The sequence below is a fragment of the Cupressus sempervirens genome, chromosome 11 (genome assembly GCF_028749045.1).
Source record: "Cupressus sempervirens isolate cs-2001-9-10 chromosome 11, ASM2874904v1, whole genome shotgun sequence".
NCBI classification, from domain to species: domain Eukaryota; kingdom Viridiplantae; phylum Streptophyta; class Pinopsida; order Cupressales; family Cupressaceae; genus Cupressus; species Cupressus sempervirens.
The window spans coordinates 785,404,679-785,419,227 of record NC_143128.1 but is presented as its reverse complement, the minus strand read 5'-3'; the positions used below and the strand labels follow the sequence as shown (position 1 = coordinate 785,419,227).

Sequence of the window (14,549 nt, the reverse complement as noted above, 5' to 3'; positions counted from 1 at the left end):
ACTTTTAGTCGAGCCATCTGAGCATTCCAGTGTTTAGAATGTTCGCAGAGTTATGGACAAACATGTCTGAATAACTGGCTCTACTAACATCAAGTGATCATAGATGGCAAATATGCTTTTAACGACCTTGGCCAAGGTTTTATGATGGGTTGAATGACCTGATCACCACCGCTCGACTTGACAACAGGGGAACTGTAATAAATGGATTTTCATAAGAAAATAAAGGCGAACTAGAAGTAACAAATTATTGAACAAATATACTGAATTCCTTTTCACGAGACATTAACTACTTTTAACTACCTACGATTAATTGAAATAACAAGCTCAACTAAAATAACTACATCAATGATCAATTGTAATAACTATAATAATGATTAACTGAATTAACTATAACAATGATCAACTGTAATAACTATAATAACATTAACTAAATTAACTATAACAATGATCAGTTGTAATAACTAAAATAACGATTAATTGAAATAATTGTAACAATAATCAACTGTAATAATTGAAATAACGATTTACTATCCTTCCATACATATAAGTAAAGTAAATGCTTAACATGAAAAAGAAAGAACATACAAAAAGTATCCGTTGAATCTTTAGTTGGTTGTGCAAGCCCTGACTTTCGGTAAGAGGAGAAGCATTGACTTAGGCTTAACCTCCCCAAACTCAGACCATATTTATCCCCACACAATCTATTGAATAGAAAGGCCCTCCCTGCCTCGGGATCAGGCTTGAGATACTTTTAGTCCAGCCACCTGAGCAATCCGGTGTTTAGAATGTCCTCACAGTTATGGATGGACATGTCTGAATAACTTGCTCTATTGACATCAAGTGATCATAGATGGCAAACATGCCTTTAAACGACATTGGCCAAGGTTTTCTGATGAGTTCAATGATCTGATCACCACCACTCGACTTGACAATAGGGGAATAATAATATGGACGAGCATGAGCTATTAAATGAAATTAATTTAGATTTATTGTATCATGTTTGACTTTTATTTCCATGTCATTGCAGAGTCCATCTCACCCCTTCACCTTTTCCATGGCTATACAGTTGGTGAGTTCTAGGTGTGTGAATCTTAGAGCAGTCGGCTCTGTCTGTTGATTCTCAACTGATTCATGAATATTATATGTTTCCTGCTTATCACAATTTGTGATTTGAAGAACGTGTTCTTTAAGACTTGTAGAAAAATATCATTTGATTCTAATTTCCAGTGGCATAAATAAATCATGATTTTATAACATGGTTACTTGGCTCTTATTTGCCATAAACAACTCTAACTTAGAGAAGGTCTAACCTATGATATTAAGCAAGATGATTTGAATCATGATATAAACTGTAGCTTACTGCTATATAAATTGGAATGTTGTAACAACTGATAAAGAAGTCATATTGCAATGTTTGGATTTTGAATAACCACATAACCTGGTATAATCTGGAAAAAGGAATGGAGTCTTGCTGGACGCTCAACAACTTGCCTTTCTCTTTACAAAAAAGATCTTGAACGCTAATTCCCAGTATGATTATTGTTCACAATTTCAGCAGAACATCAATATAATAGGAAATTGTGGAAGGGAAACAATGCAATAGTTACTAAATGGTAAACTGCAGAGATATTGGGTGCTATGAAAAACGTGGTTGGGTATTATGAAAGAAGTCGAGGTGATAAACAAGAAAGTCGGGTGATGGAAAAATCACGTCTTCTGCCTTTCTCAACTTCATAGTATAAAGAGGTTATATGTCTCCTTTGCTTCCAAGAAGCCGTAACATAAAAAGAAGAGACTTGGCTCTTGGACGCCAAGTAAATATGCCAAGTCTTAAATTGGTTTCTAGCAAGAGAAATGAATAAATATGAAAAAAGATTGAAGGTTATAAATCAAGAATAAATATAGTTTATATCTATCTACTTGCACGTAGATATACTTATGAGGTGGCATCATATTATTATAAAAATAATATTATGGTGTCACTTTATTGTTATATCTATCTGTAAGTACATAGGTATATATTATAATGATGTGGTGGAAAGATCAATCAAAAACCTTTTGAGGTACGTATTATTTTTAATTAAATTAATTTATGTTTTAAAATGTTTATTTAATAGCTCATGTGGGTCCATCAATTGTATTTTGAAGTTTAAGTCGTTAGGTCCTTACCAAGGCAATTTAAGGTCATACCTGTCAACCTAATAATTGGACTAAGCTAGTATCCCATTCCGTTGATCCCGTTTAGTAATGCTTCCCCTCTTCATCTTCTTCTGCAATCACCTGTGCAATATTTCCACGATAGTAACAAGTTCCATAATAATTTCATAATAATATTTAATATAGAACGAATTTAATTATTGACCATAATTCCAAAATCAAGCAACTACTAAATATCACATGACAAATAATGGATAACGACCATCTTCATTAAACAATTAACATAATGAATACTATGGATATATTTAACTACCTTCTTCACATGATTATGAAAGAAAATCTGTTTAATCTAACGGCTATAAATAAATTAAAATTAGGTCAAAATTTGGGATGTAACAGGAACAATAGTATAAACAAGCATGAGCTATTAAATGAAATTAATTTAAAATTGTTATGTCATGTCTGACTTTTATTTCCATGTTATTGCAGATTCATCTCACCTCTTCACCTTTTCCATGGCTATACAGCCAGTGAGTCCCAGGTGTTCGAATCTTAGAGCAAACGACTCTCTCTGTTGATCCTCAATTGATATAAGAATATTATATGTTTCCAACTCATCACAATCTGTGATTTCGAGAAATGTAATCTTTAAGACTTGTAGAATAAATATCATTTGATTATGACTTTCAATGGTATAATAAATATGATATCATGTCATGGATACTTGGCTTCTATTCATCATAGACAACGCTGTCCTAGAGAGGGTCTAACGGATGATATTTAAGCAAAGATGATTTGCAACATAATCTGAAATTGTATCTTACTGCTATAATTATCGAAATGCAGTAATATCTGATAATAAAACACATTGCAATACTTGGAATATGGACAACCACATAACCTGGTAAAATCTGAAAATAAAATGGAGTCTTGTTGGATGCTATCAATCAGCCCACTCTTCACGGAAGAAATCTTTAAGCTTAATCCCAGTGTGAGAATCAATCACGTCTTCAACAAATTATCTACATAGAAAGCAAATTGTGAAGGAATATGCATTGATTATCAAGTGGTAAATTGTAGAGATATCGTGTATATTTGCAGAGGTATTGGGTGTTATGAAACCGAGGTCGGGTGATATGTTCTTATGCTCATGATCTCTGACGGCTCAAAATAAAAAGATATTCGAAGTCTTTCTAGCTTCCAAGAAGCCATAACTTACCAAGAAGAGACTTGGCTCTTGATCGCCAAAAATATGCCAAATGTGCATTTCGGTTTTTAGCAAGAAATTGAATAATTATGGAAAAAATATTTGAAGGTTATAAATCAAGATTAATTATAATATATATCTATCTACTTGCATGTAGATGTACTTATGAGGTGGCATCATATTATTTATTAAAATAATATTATGGTGTGACTTTTATTCCTATATCTATGTGCACGCACATAGGTATACATTATAATTATGTGGTGGAAAAATAAATAAAAAATCATTTGAGGTATGTATTATTTTTAATTAAAATAATTAATGTTTTAAATGTTTATTTAATAGCTCATGTAGGTTCATTGATTGTATCTTGTTGTTCAAGTCACTAGGTCCTTACCAAGGCAATTAAAGGTCATACTTGTCAACCTGATAATTGGACTAAGCTATCCCATTCCGTTGATCCCGTTTAGCGATGCTTCTCCCCTTCATCTTCTTCTGCAATCACCTGTGCAATATTTCCACGATAATAACAAGTTCTATAACAATTCCAAAATAACTTTTAATATAGATAAAGAATTTAATTATTAACCATAATTCCAAATTCAAGCAATTGCTAATCGTCACATGACAATGGATAACGACTATCTTCAATAAACAATTAACATAATGAATACAACGGATATATTTAACCATCCTCTTCACATGATTATGAAAGAAAATCCTTTCAACTTAACGGCTATAAATAAATTTAAAATTAGGTCAAAATTTGGGATGTAACAGCAATCCACCTATTCTTGAGTGTAAACAGAAACCATGTTATTTTGAGCTTAAGAAGAAACAATATTATGGCTCCATTTTGCCAAGATAGGTCTACAGATTTGTTGTTTGTAGGCATTTTCCAAGGGTTGATCGGGACCAACGTAGCTCTTCTGTATGGGACTGAGTGTTTTTAATGTGGTTTACAAGTGAGTGGATCTGTAAAGAATGCTGATCTATTACGATACTCTGAGAGCAGTTTGATCTGCCTATTAATTTTTTCTTCCACTCAAATGCAGCAACTGCTCTGAGATTCTTGTGAAATGGCACATCTGAGATAGGAGTGATTCTCATTTGGGCCTCTTCTATGACTAATAGACAAGAGGTGCTCATGACTCAGAGATTTGAAGTAATCATGGTCTAGTTTGAGTCTTTGGTCTAATACTTCCAGTGTGCTCTGTATCCCATCAAACCTGTGCATGCTCCATTTGGACAGTGATTGGGCTTTGTAATGTCTATGTTGGTTATTTTTTGCACTGCAGCTATTCTTTTAATGCGATGAATGAAATCTGCAGCATTGAGAGGTAGATTTTGAGGCAATCTTTTTCATGCGATTGCTGTAATTTGTTGGCCAGTGGCATTGCGCGCAAAGGTAATGGGGAGAAATACTGGTGGAGATCTTGGTAAGCACTTACATTATGCATTCTTTTGTTCCCAGCGTGGAGTAGTCGCAGCTGAAGAATGATGATATGTATATATTAATCGGTTCCCTCTTTAATTAGTTGCAGTTGGCGTCGATAGACTGTTTGTGTCAGGTTTTTCTTATTTTGCAGGATCATCTTTTAAAGTGTATCACTCTTTTATCTTGATGCCCAAGATTAATATTGTGAGGTTTTCTTTTTAAGAGTCTTGTATATTGGGCGCTTATTTTCTAGTGGACAAATTTTGTTTACTTTCTCAATGCAGATGTTTTATTGTTGTTTTTTGTGATGAAAGTATCACCAAGGCACATTCATCAAAAATAATCTGAATTCATTCCTTGTTTCTGCTTGGACAGGGATGATTAAGTCAGAATTCAAATAGAGCATTTTAATAAACAACCCCCTAAATATAGACCCAAATTTTTGTTGTGTTTAAGGTTGCGATGATGGAACAATGAGTACAGAGATGCAGTACAAATCTGAACATTTTAGAAACCAAAGTCTTTCTTGAATATAAGAGTACCTGAGAGTTTATTTGTTACTCAATGGCATTTGCGATTTGTGATAAGTAAGTTTGGTGAGGAGGAACTGAGATCTACATTCAAATTTATGAGCCTCATGCATGGAGATGAATCCATTGGTAGAGAATTGCTCTTTCTTCGTTTAGCTTGTTGGAGAAAACTTATTTGAAGGATCCTTCAGAAAGCTTCATTTTTGAAGATGTGAATCTTCATCTATCTCCATCTACAAATCTTGCTGGATTTTCTCTTTGGCAGAGAAAATATGCGAGTATAAATGGTTTAGTGGGTCTTATATCTTCTACGTTACCAGGGTCGTACCCTGGAGCTCGGGTCCGGATCCAGATTCGTTTGGGTTCGGATTCATCCTTGGGTCCGGATCCGGGTCCGTAGTATTTGGGCTATTTTGAGTTGATTTCGGTATGTAAGAAATAACAAAAAAAGTTTTAAAAAAAGCAAATAATAATTATAATAAATAAGCCTTGCCGATTCTGATTTTTGGTTGTAAGTTTGTTATTAGTAATTTACTAATATATAATAGAATCTAGATACTCATACTATTCATCTGAAGATTGATATATAGACTAATATTTATTATTTGCTGACGTACAATGTTTAGTGTTAATTGTTTGTTTGTCATTTGATCATGAATCATGATGTTCCAATTGAAAACTTCAATGCAATGTTCAATGTTTTAGTTTACTTTTTTTTACATCTTTGTATCTTATATTGTATAATTGTAGTACATCTTTTCATAACTAGCATTTTAAGTATCGTATGTATAGTAATAGTATATACACCCTTGTTCCCCCCGCCACGCCCCATCCCGAAATCAAGGCCCCTCTGCCCCCAGTCTCGGACACTTGTCCCCCTGTCCCCCCATCTCACATGGCGGTGTAACTATTTGTGAGTATGTACACACACACTCTCTCTCACAAACCCACCCACGAACCCAAATGGAGAATTTTTTTTTGCTTGAACCCACGAACCCGAACCCCAAACCCGAATCCGTCCCCGAACCCGAATTGGAAACTTAGTATATCTTCCTTCGAATCTACTACAGGTGTTGAAAAGGCTACATTTATGATGAGATTCAAATTGTGTTGTGAGAAGCTATATCCTAAAATGAGACTGAAAACTGCAGCTTGTGTGATTAGAGGTTTGGTTCAATTTTCAAATGATGCCTTATGCATTCATGCCCACTATTGAGTATGCACCACTGATATTTAAGAGGGCCTTTAAAATGTTGAGTGATATATTTATGAATTAGATTCTACCAAGGCACAACTTCTGGAGGTTGGTGGCAGCTTCTCGTTTTGGGATGGTGCTTTGCATGAAAAACATTTCTGGTTTTCTTCATTGTTTTGCTTTCTGATGCTGACAAATATGAAGAATACATGATTTGTAAAGCTTCGTTTTGGAGACAGGTTTGGGACTTGATGTTGCACTCAATATGGATTGCTAACGAGAGAGCTTTAGAGTAGATGATTGAGAATTATACCCTTTCGTGATCACTAGACAATGATAGAGATCTGTTGCATCTCTTAGGGATCATTGTTGACTAATTCATAACTTTGTGGCTTAAGAACACAGCTTGAAGCTACATCTTTCCTAGGGTCACAAGACAACTTGATGGAGCCTTGCATGGAGACTTAAAACATTGTTAAGTCTGAAAACTGTATAGCAGTTTGTTACACAAACTTTCGATTATGCAGTCAGTTATATTTAATTACCAAACTGCAAATATATTCTATACAATGTAATCCATATTCACAGAATAAGATATCAAGTATTTGTTAATCACTAACAGGGATATCACATTCCATCCTTTGCCTTGCTTCTAGATCCCCGTCCTTGTGGGACTACTTTTCCACCAGGTTCTCTTGCAGGATTATTGCTTCCCTTGACCGCAGTTGTGAAGGAATCTATGAAATAAAAACCTTCACTGTACCACAACGTATCTTTTGTAACTGCTCTAAGTGCTGTTTTGGACGGATTCCAGAGTATTTTTCTTCTTCTTTCTGCCTTTCTTGATGATTACAACTTTGAGGTTATACTTCAAAGTTTAAATTGCTAGGGAGATGAGAAAAGGCAAGGTTTCAAGTTTGGAATCATCAGTACAGGGCCATCTCATCTGGAACATTGAGGCATGTAGCATAATGGAATCACTTGAAACTAGTCACTGGCACCCTATAGGTCCTAAAGGTGGGCCCATGTACAATGTAAGCCACCCCATAGGATAAGCACAACCCAACCACTGCGAAGGTGACTCTCCTCAACCCACACTACCTACCATAGATAGTTTGGATAGTCTGGGTAGTGGATCTCACCTTTTCGTGGTTTTCTTGGTTCAGAACCCTATTATCTATAGGCCAATTTTCTGTATATTATTTATGATCTAGTACAGATCCTCTGCGTTTTCTTCTATATCCTTAAGGTATCCATATAACAAATCACTTTATATTTTGGTATGTAGATACCTTATTTTCATTTCAGGTCCCAGTCTTCTTAAATTCTATTAGACTGGTTTTACAACTAATATTTGGTTCATAATGTTCCATGCTTGAAATGTTTCCTGATAAGTAAACATTAACTTTCAAAAGACCCATTATTAGTGCAAGATCTGCACTGGTTGATTTTCTGGTCTTCAATAGATATTAGGGTGGTCATATTGCACTCATTAATTTTTGTTTCTCTTCCTTGGATTTTTTCCTTCCATTCAGCCATTCTTTCTATAGGATCAGAGGCTGAAGTCTTGGCGCTTTTATTATTTCTATTTTCTGCACTTGTTGTGTTTCTTGCAGATTTCTTGTTCCAAATTTGCCTTCCCAGTTATTAAGCTTTGTTCCCGTTCTTTCTTCCTGTTTTTGCGGATGAAGGATTTTCCTTTACTCATCTCTGACATATCTTCTCTTTTTTCTTAATATTTTTATATGCTTCATTTCTTTCTTGGCACAATAGGAGGCATGCTTTATCCAGATTTTTCTATTAATGACAATATTAAAAGGTTTGTTACAAGTTCGTACCAACACAGGTTCAAGAATGGTATAACAGTGTTTCCTTGAGTGGGAATTCTCGAGTAACTTTCTCTCTGAGTTAACTAGGAATGAGATGTAATTGGACCTAGACTGGTACTGTGCTTAGATTTCTTTCTTCTGTAGGATAATTACCAAATCAATACTTAATGAACAAGTGTGACCTATTCATGCACCAAGGTTCTCTGAAAACTGCATCATTTTCTGCTAATTGGAAGAAAAATAGTCATATAACTAACCTCTAGACATACTCAGTAGATGTATAGGACTCTTTTGTTTCCAACAAGTACATATACACTCCATAATCATTTTCACTCCAGATATGCAACCATAAATGTTGAGATAAGAGATCATTTTTTTGGATTTCATAATCTTCATTCTACCTTTTCAAGAAAACACTAGTCCCTCCATGCAGTATGTAGTCTATTATAGAGTCTTTCTAGCAAGACTAGCTAGAATGTTTGTGTGAATGCTGATATAAGAATCTTTGGAGGTGCCTCTCTGGAGATCCATTATGTTTTTTGAACTACCCTGTCTTGTGGATTGAGAATTGTAATGGTGGTGTTAAAACTTGTCAGTGGCTAGATAATTCTATTCTTAATCTGGTTGGATTCTTACTATTACTAAAAATTTGCAAGAGCAACTTGTGGAAGGTCAGTTACATTAGCAGACTATTAGGACACAATTTTTTAGGATTAAATGTGAAATAGTAATTATAATACTTTTGTTATTTATTGACCTATATCTTCATGTTTTTTTCTGTATACAAGTTTTTTAAGGCTTCAATGTTGGCCTTCCATATAGTTTGTGAATAAGCTGTCATTGAATTCATATAGAATTTTGTATTTCAGGAGTGTTTTTGGGAGCTGTCCTAGAGTTAGCGTTAGATTTTGTTCTAATTGGGCAGTTGCCTGCTGTGGTTGCATTTTCATTGGGTCTTCTAGGTAACACCTCTATATCCTGTGGTTCCGGGAGAGTTTCCACCATTAGTTGGATTATACTTTAATGGAGAATCAGTGCAGACTTTATTGACAGTTTGGCTTATGAAAAAGGCAGTATGATGATGAATAGTTTCTAGTTTTCTTGGACATCCTTTGCTTTTTCAGTTTTTAGCTAAGTTGTTCGGAAACCAGAATGATTTTGCGTATCAAATGCATAGGAATTGGGCAGGGCATGCTTTTTAAAGCTGAAATTGTACTCGTATAATTCCAAGTGTGTCAGGGCAATTTCAGTGATATCAGGGTGTTTCCATGTGGCAGATGATATTTTTAATGCAATTTGACCAATTTTCTTTGACTTTTGACCTTTAAAAAGTTTCCCTAAGTTCCTAACCATAAACCCCTAAGTTCCTAACCATAAACCAATGTTTACAATTTATACAGACACAATTAAAAATATACATTTTGGCTTGCTGAACTTCTTTTTTTCTTTTCTGTATTTTCAAATTCAAGCTTGCTGCTTCTATGCCAGCCATACAGGAATCTGCCATAGCCCATTTAAAAATATTTTAATATAAGTTCTGCATTTTCTAATATTGTGATGTTATTAAATTGTAAGATGATAAATAACAATTGTAATTTCATATTTGTGTTACATGGGGACTCGCACCCCTTATGAAACCTCGGAGTACCCGTCCCCAAGACGTCCCCGCACTGGGTGCTCACGTACCCAAGTACCCCCACCTTTGCCATTCCACAACCATGTTGCCGCTGGATTGGGAACTTGGATTTCTATTTTTATTTTTATTTTTGAATGTTACTATTAGGTATGTAATATGTTACTATGTTGAATGTTCAATGGTTCTAGCTCATATTGCAATTTTTCTATGTTCAAGTATTTTAATTTGGTATGTTCTACTGAAACATCATTTCATAACAAGCATTTCAAGTTCAATATGTATACCATACAACACCCTGTCCTCCCCTTGTGCCGTCCCCTGGCCGCCCCCTGCCATCCTGAAAATGAGGCCCATTTCCCCCAGTCCCAGAAACTTGTCCGGATGTCCTGCCGTCCCGACGTACCCCAGTTCTGGTGTTACTACTATTCATTAAAGATTGAGTGGCATCCTTTTAGTAAGCGTATATATCTCAAGTAGAATTTAAATTTAAACAATTCGGATACATAACCTGGAAACTGCAGTCATGGAGACCATGTCTCTAATGCATTTTGTCAAACGGTTAGATAGAGAGCTGGCTTGCATGTTTCTTGTCTGAGTTGATCTACATCTTAGATCCAGAGTCTACTGTCTAGAAACTACTGTTGTCTATGAACTATGGCAGCCTAACAACTGTATGTTTGATGTTTACATATCAAAGTTTCACTGAAAGAGCATCTTCCACAGTCATGCTTCAAATTATAGACGTACCTCTCTAACTTCTACAAATCCATTATTCTGACCTTCCAAGTGATTCTATAAACAATTACATTAGAGAAGTGCCCTACAAGATTAAATATGGCCAGGGTCATGTGTATATCTCTCATCCCTCCACGCTCAATATCCTGATGTGGTTTTTCTTATGGAAAAGCTACTTGACAAAGGTTTTATCTTCTTTAATAATTGGCTAATCATTTTCTTGGACCTCCATATTCTTTTAGTAGCCTTGAAGCAGACCTATAATTAAATGGTGTTTGGTGTGCTATGTTTCTTACTATGTTTATCCTCCTTGCTTAGTATCATTGCGGATTCTTTTCCATATTTTAGCCAGCAGAGAAGGTAGAAAAATTCCCTGGGAAATGGATGACTTGACTAGAAAGTCAGCCTCATTCAAATGCTTTTCTTTGGGTTTCAGTGCATCTCTTGTTATATTTTAATCTTCTGAGTTACTAAGGCAACATTAAACTTTATCATCTATTGCCAAACCGTTACCATCGAGGAGCTGCAAGGTTGGCAATTTTTATGAAGTCCACCTATTTAATGACATTTCTTGACTTTTTGCAATGGTCGTTAGATTTGTTTCTAGCTTGTTCAAAGGTATTTGCTTAGTTTTGTCTGCCTTGCTGTGTGTTGCTCAGAGAGAAGGAAGAAGTTTCATTAGCAGAAGAACTTGAAAATGCACCAAAAATGGCTGCACGACATACTTACATCAGAAGAATAACAGAACTTACAAAGAACAGCAAGAAGCAAGATGCAGACATTGCTCGCATTGTTCATGATACACAACAGCTTCAAAGAGAAAGCAATAGTTGCCAAGATCGACTTGGCCGAACTTATGCTCTTGTTGATGAAATTATATTCAGGTAAATTATTAGGTTGATATAATTTCTTAAGAAACATCCAATCAAGTGTTTTGTTGATTTCATCTGTTGTTTTCAGGGATGCAAAGAAGAATCCCACAGCTCGACAGGCTTATAGGCTCTTAACTACTATACATGAAAGCTTCAATGAGACTTTTGAGAAAGTGTACGGCATCGACAAGATACATAGAGAAATTGCAGAGTACGAAGCTAAACTGGAAGCCATGCAAAAGTCACAATTTGATGTGTCAAAATTGCAGAATGATCTTGATACAATCTGGAAAGAAAATGAATTGCTCGAAAAGCAATTACATAGAAAATAAATTAAAAATATTTCAAATGGCATTCAATTTTTCCTTGATATTTGTTAATTGATTTATTGTTTCGAAGAGCCCATTGTGACAGTTAAGTAAGAATGGTAGGTGTGGTGGCGAAGGCTTGGTTTGGGTTTGATCTTAATTCCAGGTATTTATAAAGCTGACAGCAGTGGCAAGGTAGCTGGGACAACGCTTGTGCAATTTACTATGTTTATTGGGCTGAGTTATGTATGCCCTAAAATATTCCATTTTGAAGTGGTCAATCAATTCTTTCTATCTGTCAACTTGCTAGATTGGAGACTACAATGTTTCTTTCTGAGATCTACCATGCATGTTTAACCAACCTCACCTATTGCACAATATACCTGTGTATATGCGAAATGTTAAATAGCTTAAATTTATATTTCAAATTCAAAGTAGGAGCGCAGAGTAGATTGCTAACTTCCATTGGTTTTCTGTGTGCTGTTATCAGTTATTTCTTTTTTTTAATAACACAGAGTCTGAGACGTTGGGCACCAGCTCATTCAATCCAGTGAAGTATGCAGTTTGTTCTGCATCACAATTATAGAATTTCCCTTTCAATAAAAAAAAGAAATGAATATACTCTAATGTTTTTAAAATCTTTGACAGCTTTTATGATTCTTTTCAAGTGATATGTTACCTACCTTTTCTATAGCGGCAACTTTTGTTAGATCATTAGAAGTGGCATATCCTTGCATTGCTTTGAAAGTTCTGAAGTATTGTTTCTAACGTATACAGTCATAGTGCAAGCATTTATCTTTTCCTCTCGGGCCATGCTATGGGTATCAGTCGTTAGTGTCAAAGAGTTTGTTATGTTAACTGGATGCAGTTGTTCAATAAGTGGTTCACCAACCAGCTATATGGTGCTCAGTTTTAATTTTGCTCAGAGCATCTTTTGAAGTTGGAAGATTTTTTTAGAAGCACTTACCGTGTAACAGCAGCTTGATAAATGTGTCTATAATTGCGCTGTACTATTCAAATTCCAGTGTGATTAACCACAATTTTGAGGGTTTAAATGATTCCCTTCTCTACGGTTGACACATTGTTTTGGATTGTAGGCTACAATTTCAGTACTTCACATTCCTTGAAACATTATTTATTAAGGAAAAGTATTGATATGTAACAAAATCGAGCCATTGAAGTGTGCCACCATGGTGTCCCATATATTATGGGCATCACACAAATAATAAGCAGAAGTTAGGGAGGACCAACAAGTCATGCCATAGAAATTGTTGGTATGTTAGTATTAAAAAGAGGAAGTAAAATGCCGTAAATGCATTTTGTGATTGTTGTAAAATTAAAACTTAGAAGAGAATGTGGCACTGGTAACATGATAGACAAGAAAGGCCAAATCCATTAACATGATGTTAGTGTCTTATCAAATAAGGTGTAGATGGGCACAACAAAATCACAACCTATGGTCATATGCGGATATATTAAGCAGCATTAAACCGCTATTATCTTGAAGCCTTCCACATATTTTGGAAGTTGAACATGGTAGTAGAGAGCTGTTGTGCGTACTTTTTACACATCTATCATATGAAGTAGTGGTTTTCTCTATCCTAAGTAGATTATTGTCATCGTTGATATATTTGTACAATAAATTACTGTTTGAAGGCTGATTGGTGCAAATATTTACATTTCACATATTTACCATTATATGCCCACAAAACTCATGGATTCAATAGTTTTTGAGATAAATTCTTTGGTCGTTCTAGTTATTTGTGAATTGTCGATGAGCATTTTCTCGTTGCATTTAGCACCATTAGGAGGAAATAATTCTTGCCATGAAATTTTCCATCATAAGCATGGGTGTAAGAATTTGCTCAACTGCAGATGATTTACAAGGCTGACTGACTTGACCACAAATTATGTTTGAAAAGTTTTCCTGCGGCAAAGATCAAATCATTATTTTTCTGTAATTTGAGTAGTTACTGTTATCTCATACATTGTATGTAGGTGTGATGGAGTTATAGATCTAAGTGATAAAAGCCTTCTTTCGCTGTCCATGTCCTATAGCATGGAAAAAAGGGGAAGTCCCATTTAATATAATCGAATGTAGTAAAAACCTTGATTGAGTGCAATGTTAATGATTTTTTTTTAATACATTGTAAAAGAGCAATGCTTCCAATGGCTAAAATTCACCAGTTTTGCTCTATACCCTTGGCCAATTTGCCTTCAGTTATGATTGATCGTACACAAGAAATCGAGTAAAATCAATTTACCATACGTAATTTTGTGACTGATAAAATATTGAATTAATATTCTAATTTATTGTTTGATGGAGTAATTGATATTGGATTATTATTATTATATTTATATGGGAGATATTTCTACTACTAGTGTTTAACAAAGAATTTGTTAAATGTAGTCTGAATGATTGATCAAAGTTTTGTTTTAGTTTTTAAAATTAAAAAGATTATATTTTAATAACAATATATTATATTTACTTGTATGACTGGTAAAATATTAAAATATTAAAGTATATCCAGTGCTTGAATTTATTATTTGGTTAGGAAGTATTTTTATTTGATTATTATGGTTATATTCAAAGAGGTTTAAGTTTCAACAATATATTATATATTATATATTATATGTGCATG

At 34.6% G+C, this 14,549-nt stretch overlaps 1 protein-coding gene across 2 annotated transcripts in view; it reads left to right on the top strand.

The window, feature by feature from the left end:
- Window positions 1-12,216, top strand: part of LOC149531941 (coiled-coil protein) — a 29,902-nt gene extending 17,686 nt beyond the window's left edge. For both annotated transcript variants that reach the window (XM_089810052.1, XM_089810051.1), the window contains exons 5-6: window positions 11,387-11,611; window positions 11,688-12,216. In XM_089810052.1, coding sequence (XP_089666178.1) covers window positions 11,387-11,611; window positions 11,688-11,931 — 469 coding nt within the window. In that variant the 3' untranslated portion in view covers window positions 11,932-12,216. The remainder of the gene's footprint in view (window positions 1-11,386; window positions 11,612-11,687) is intronic.
- The last annotated feature ends 2,333 nt before the right edge of the window (window positions 12,217-14,549 follow it).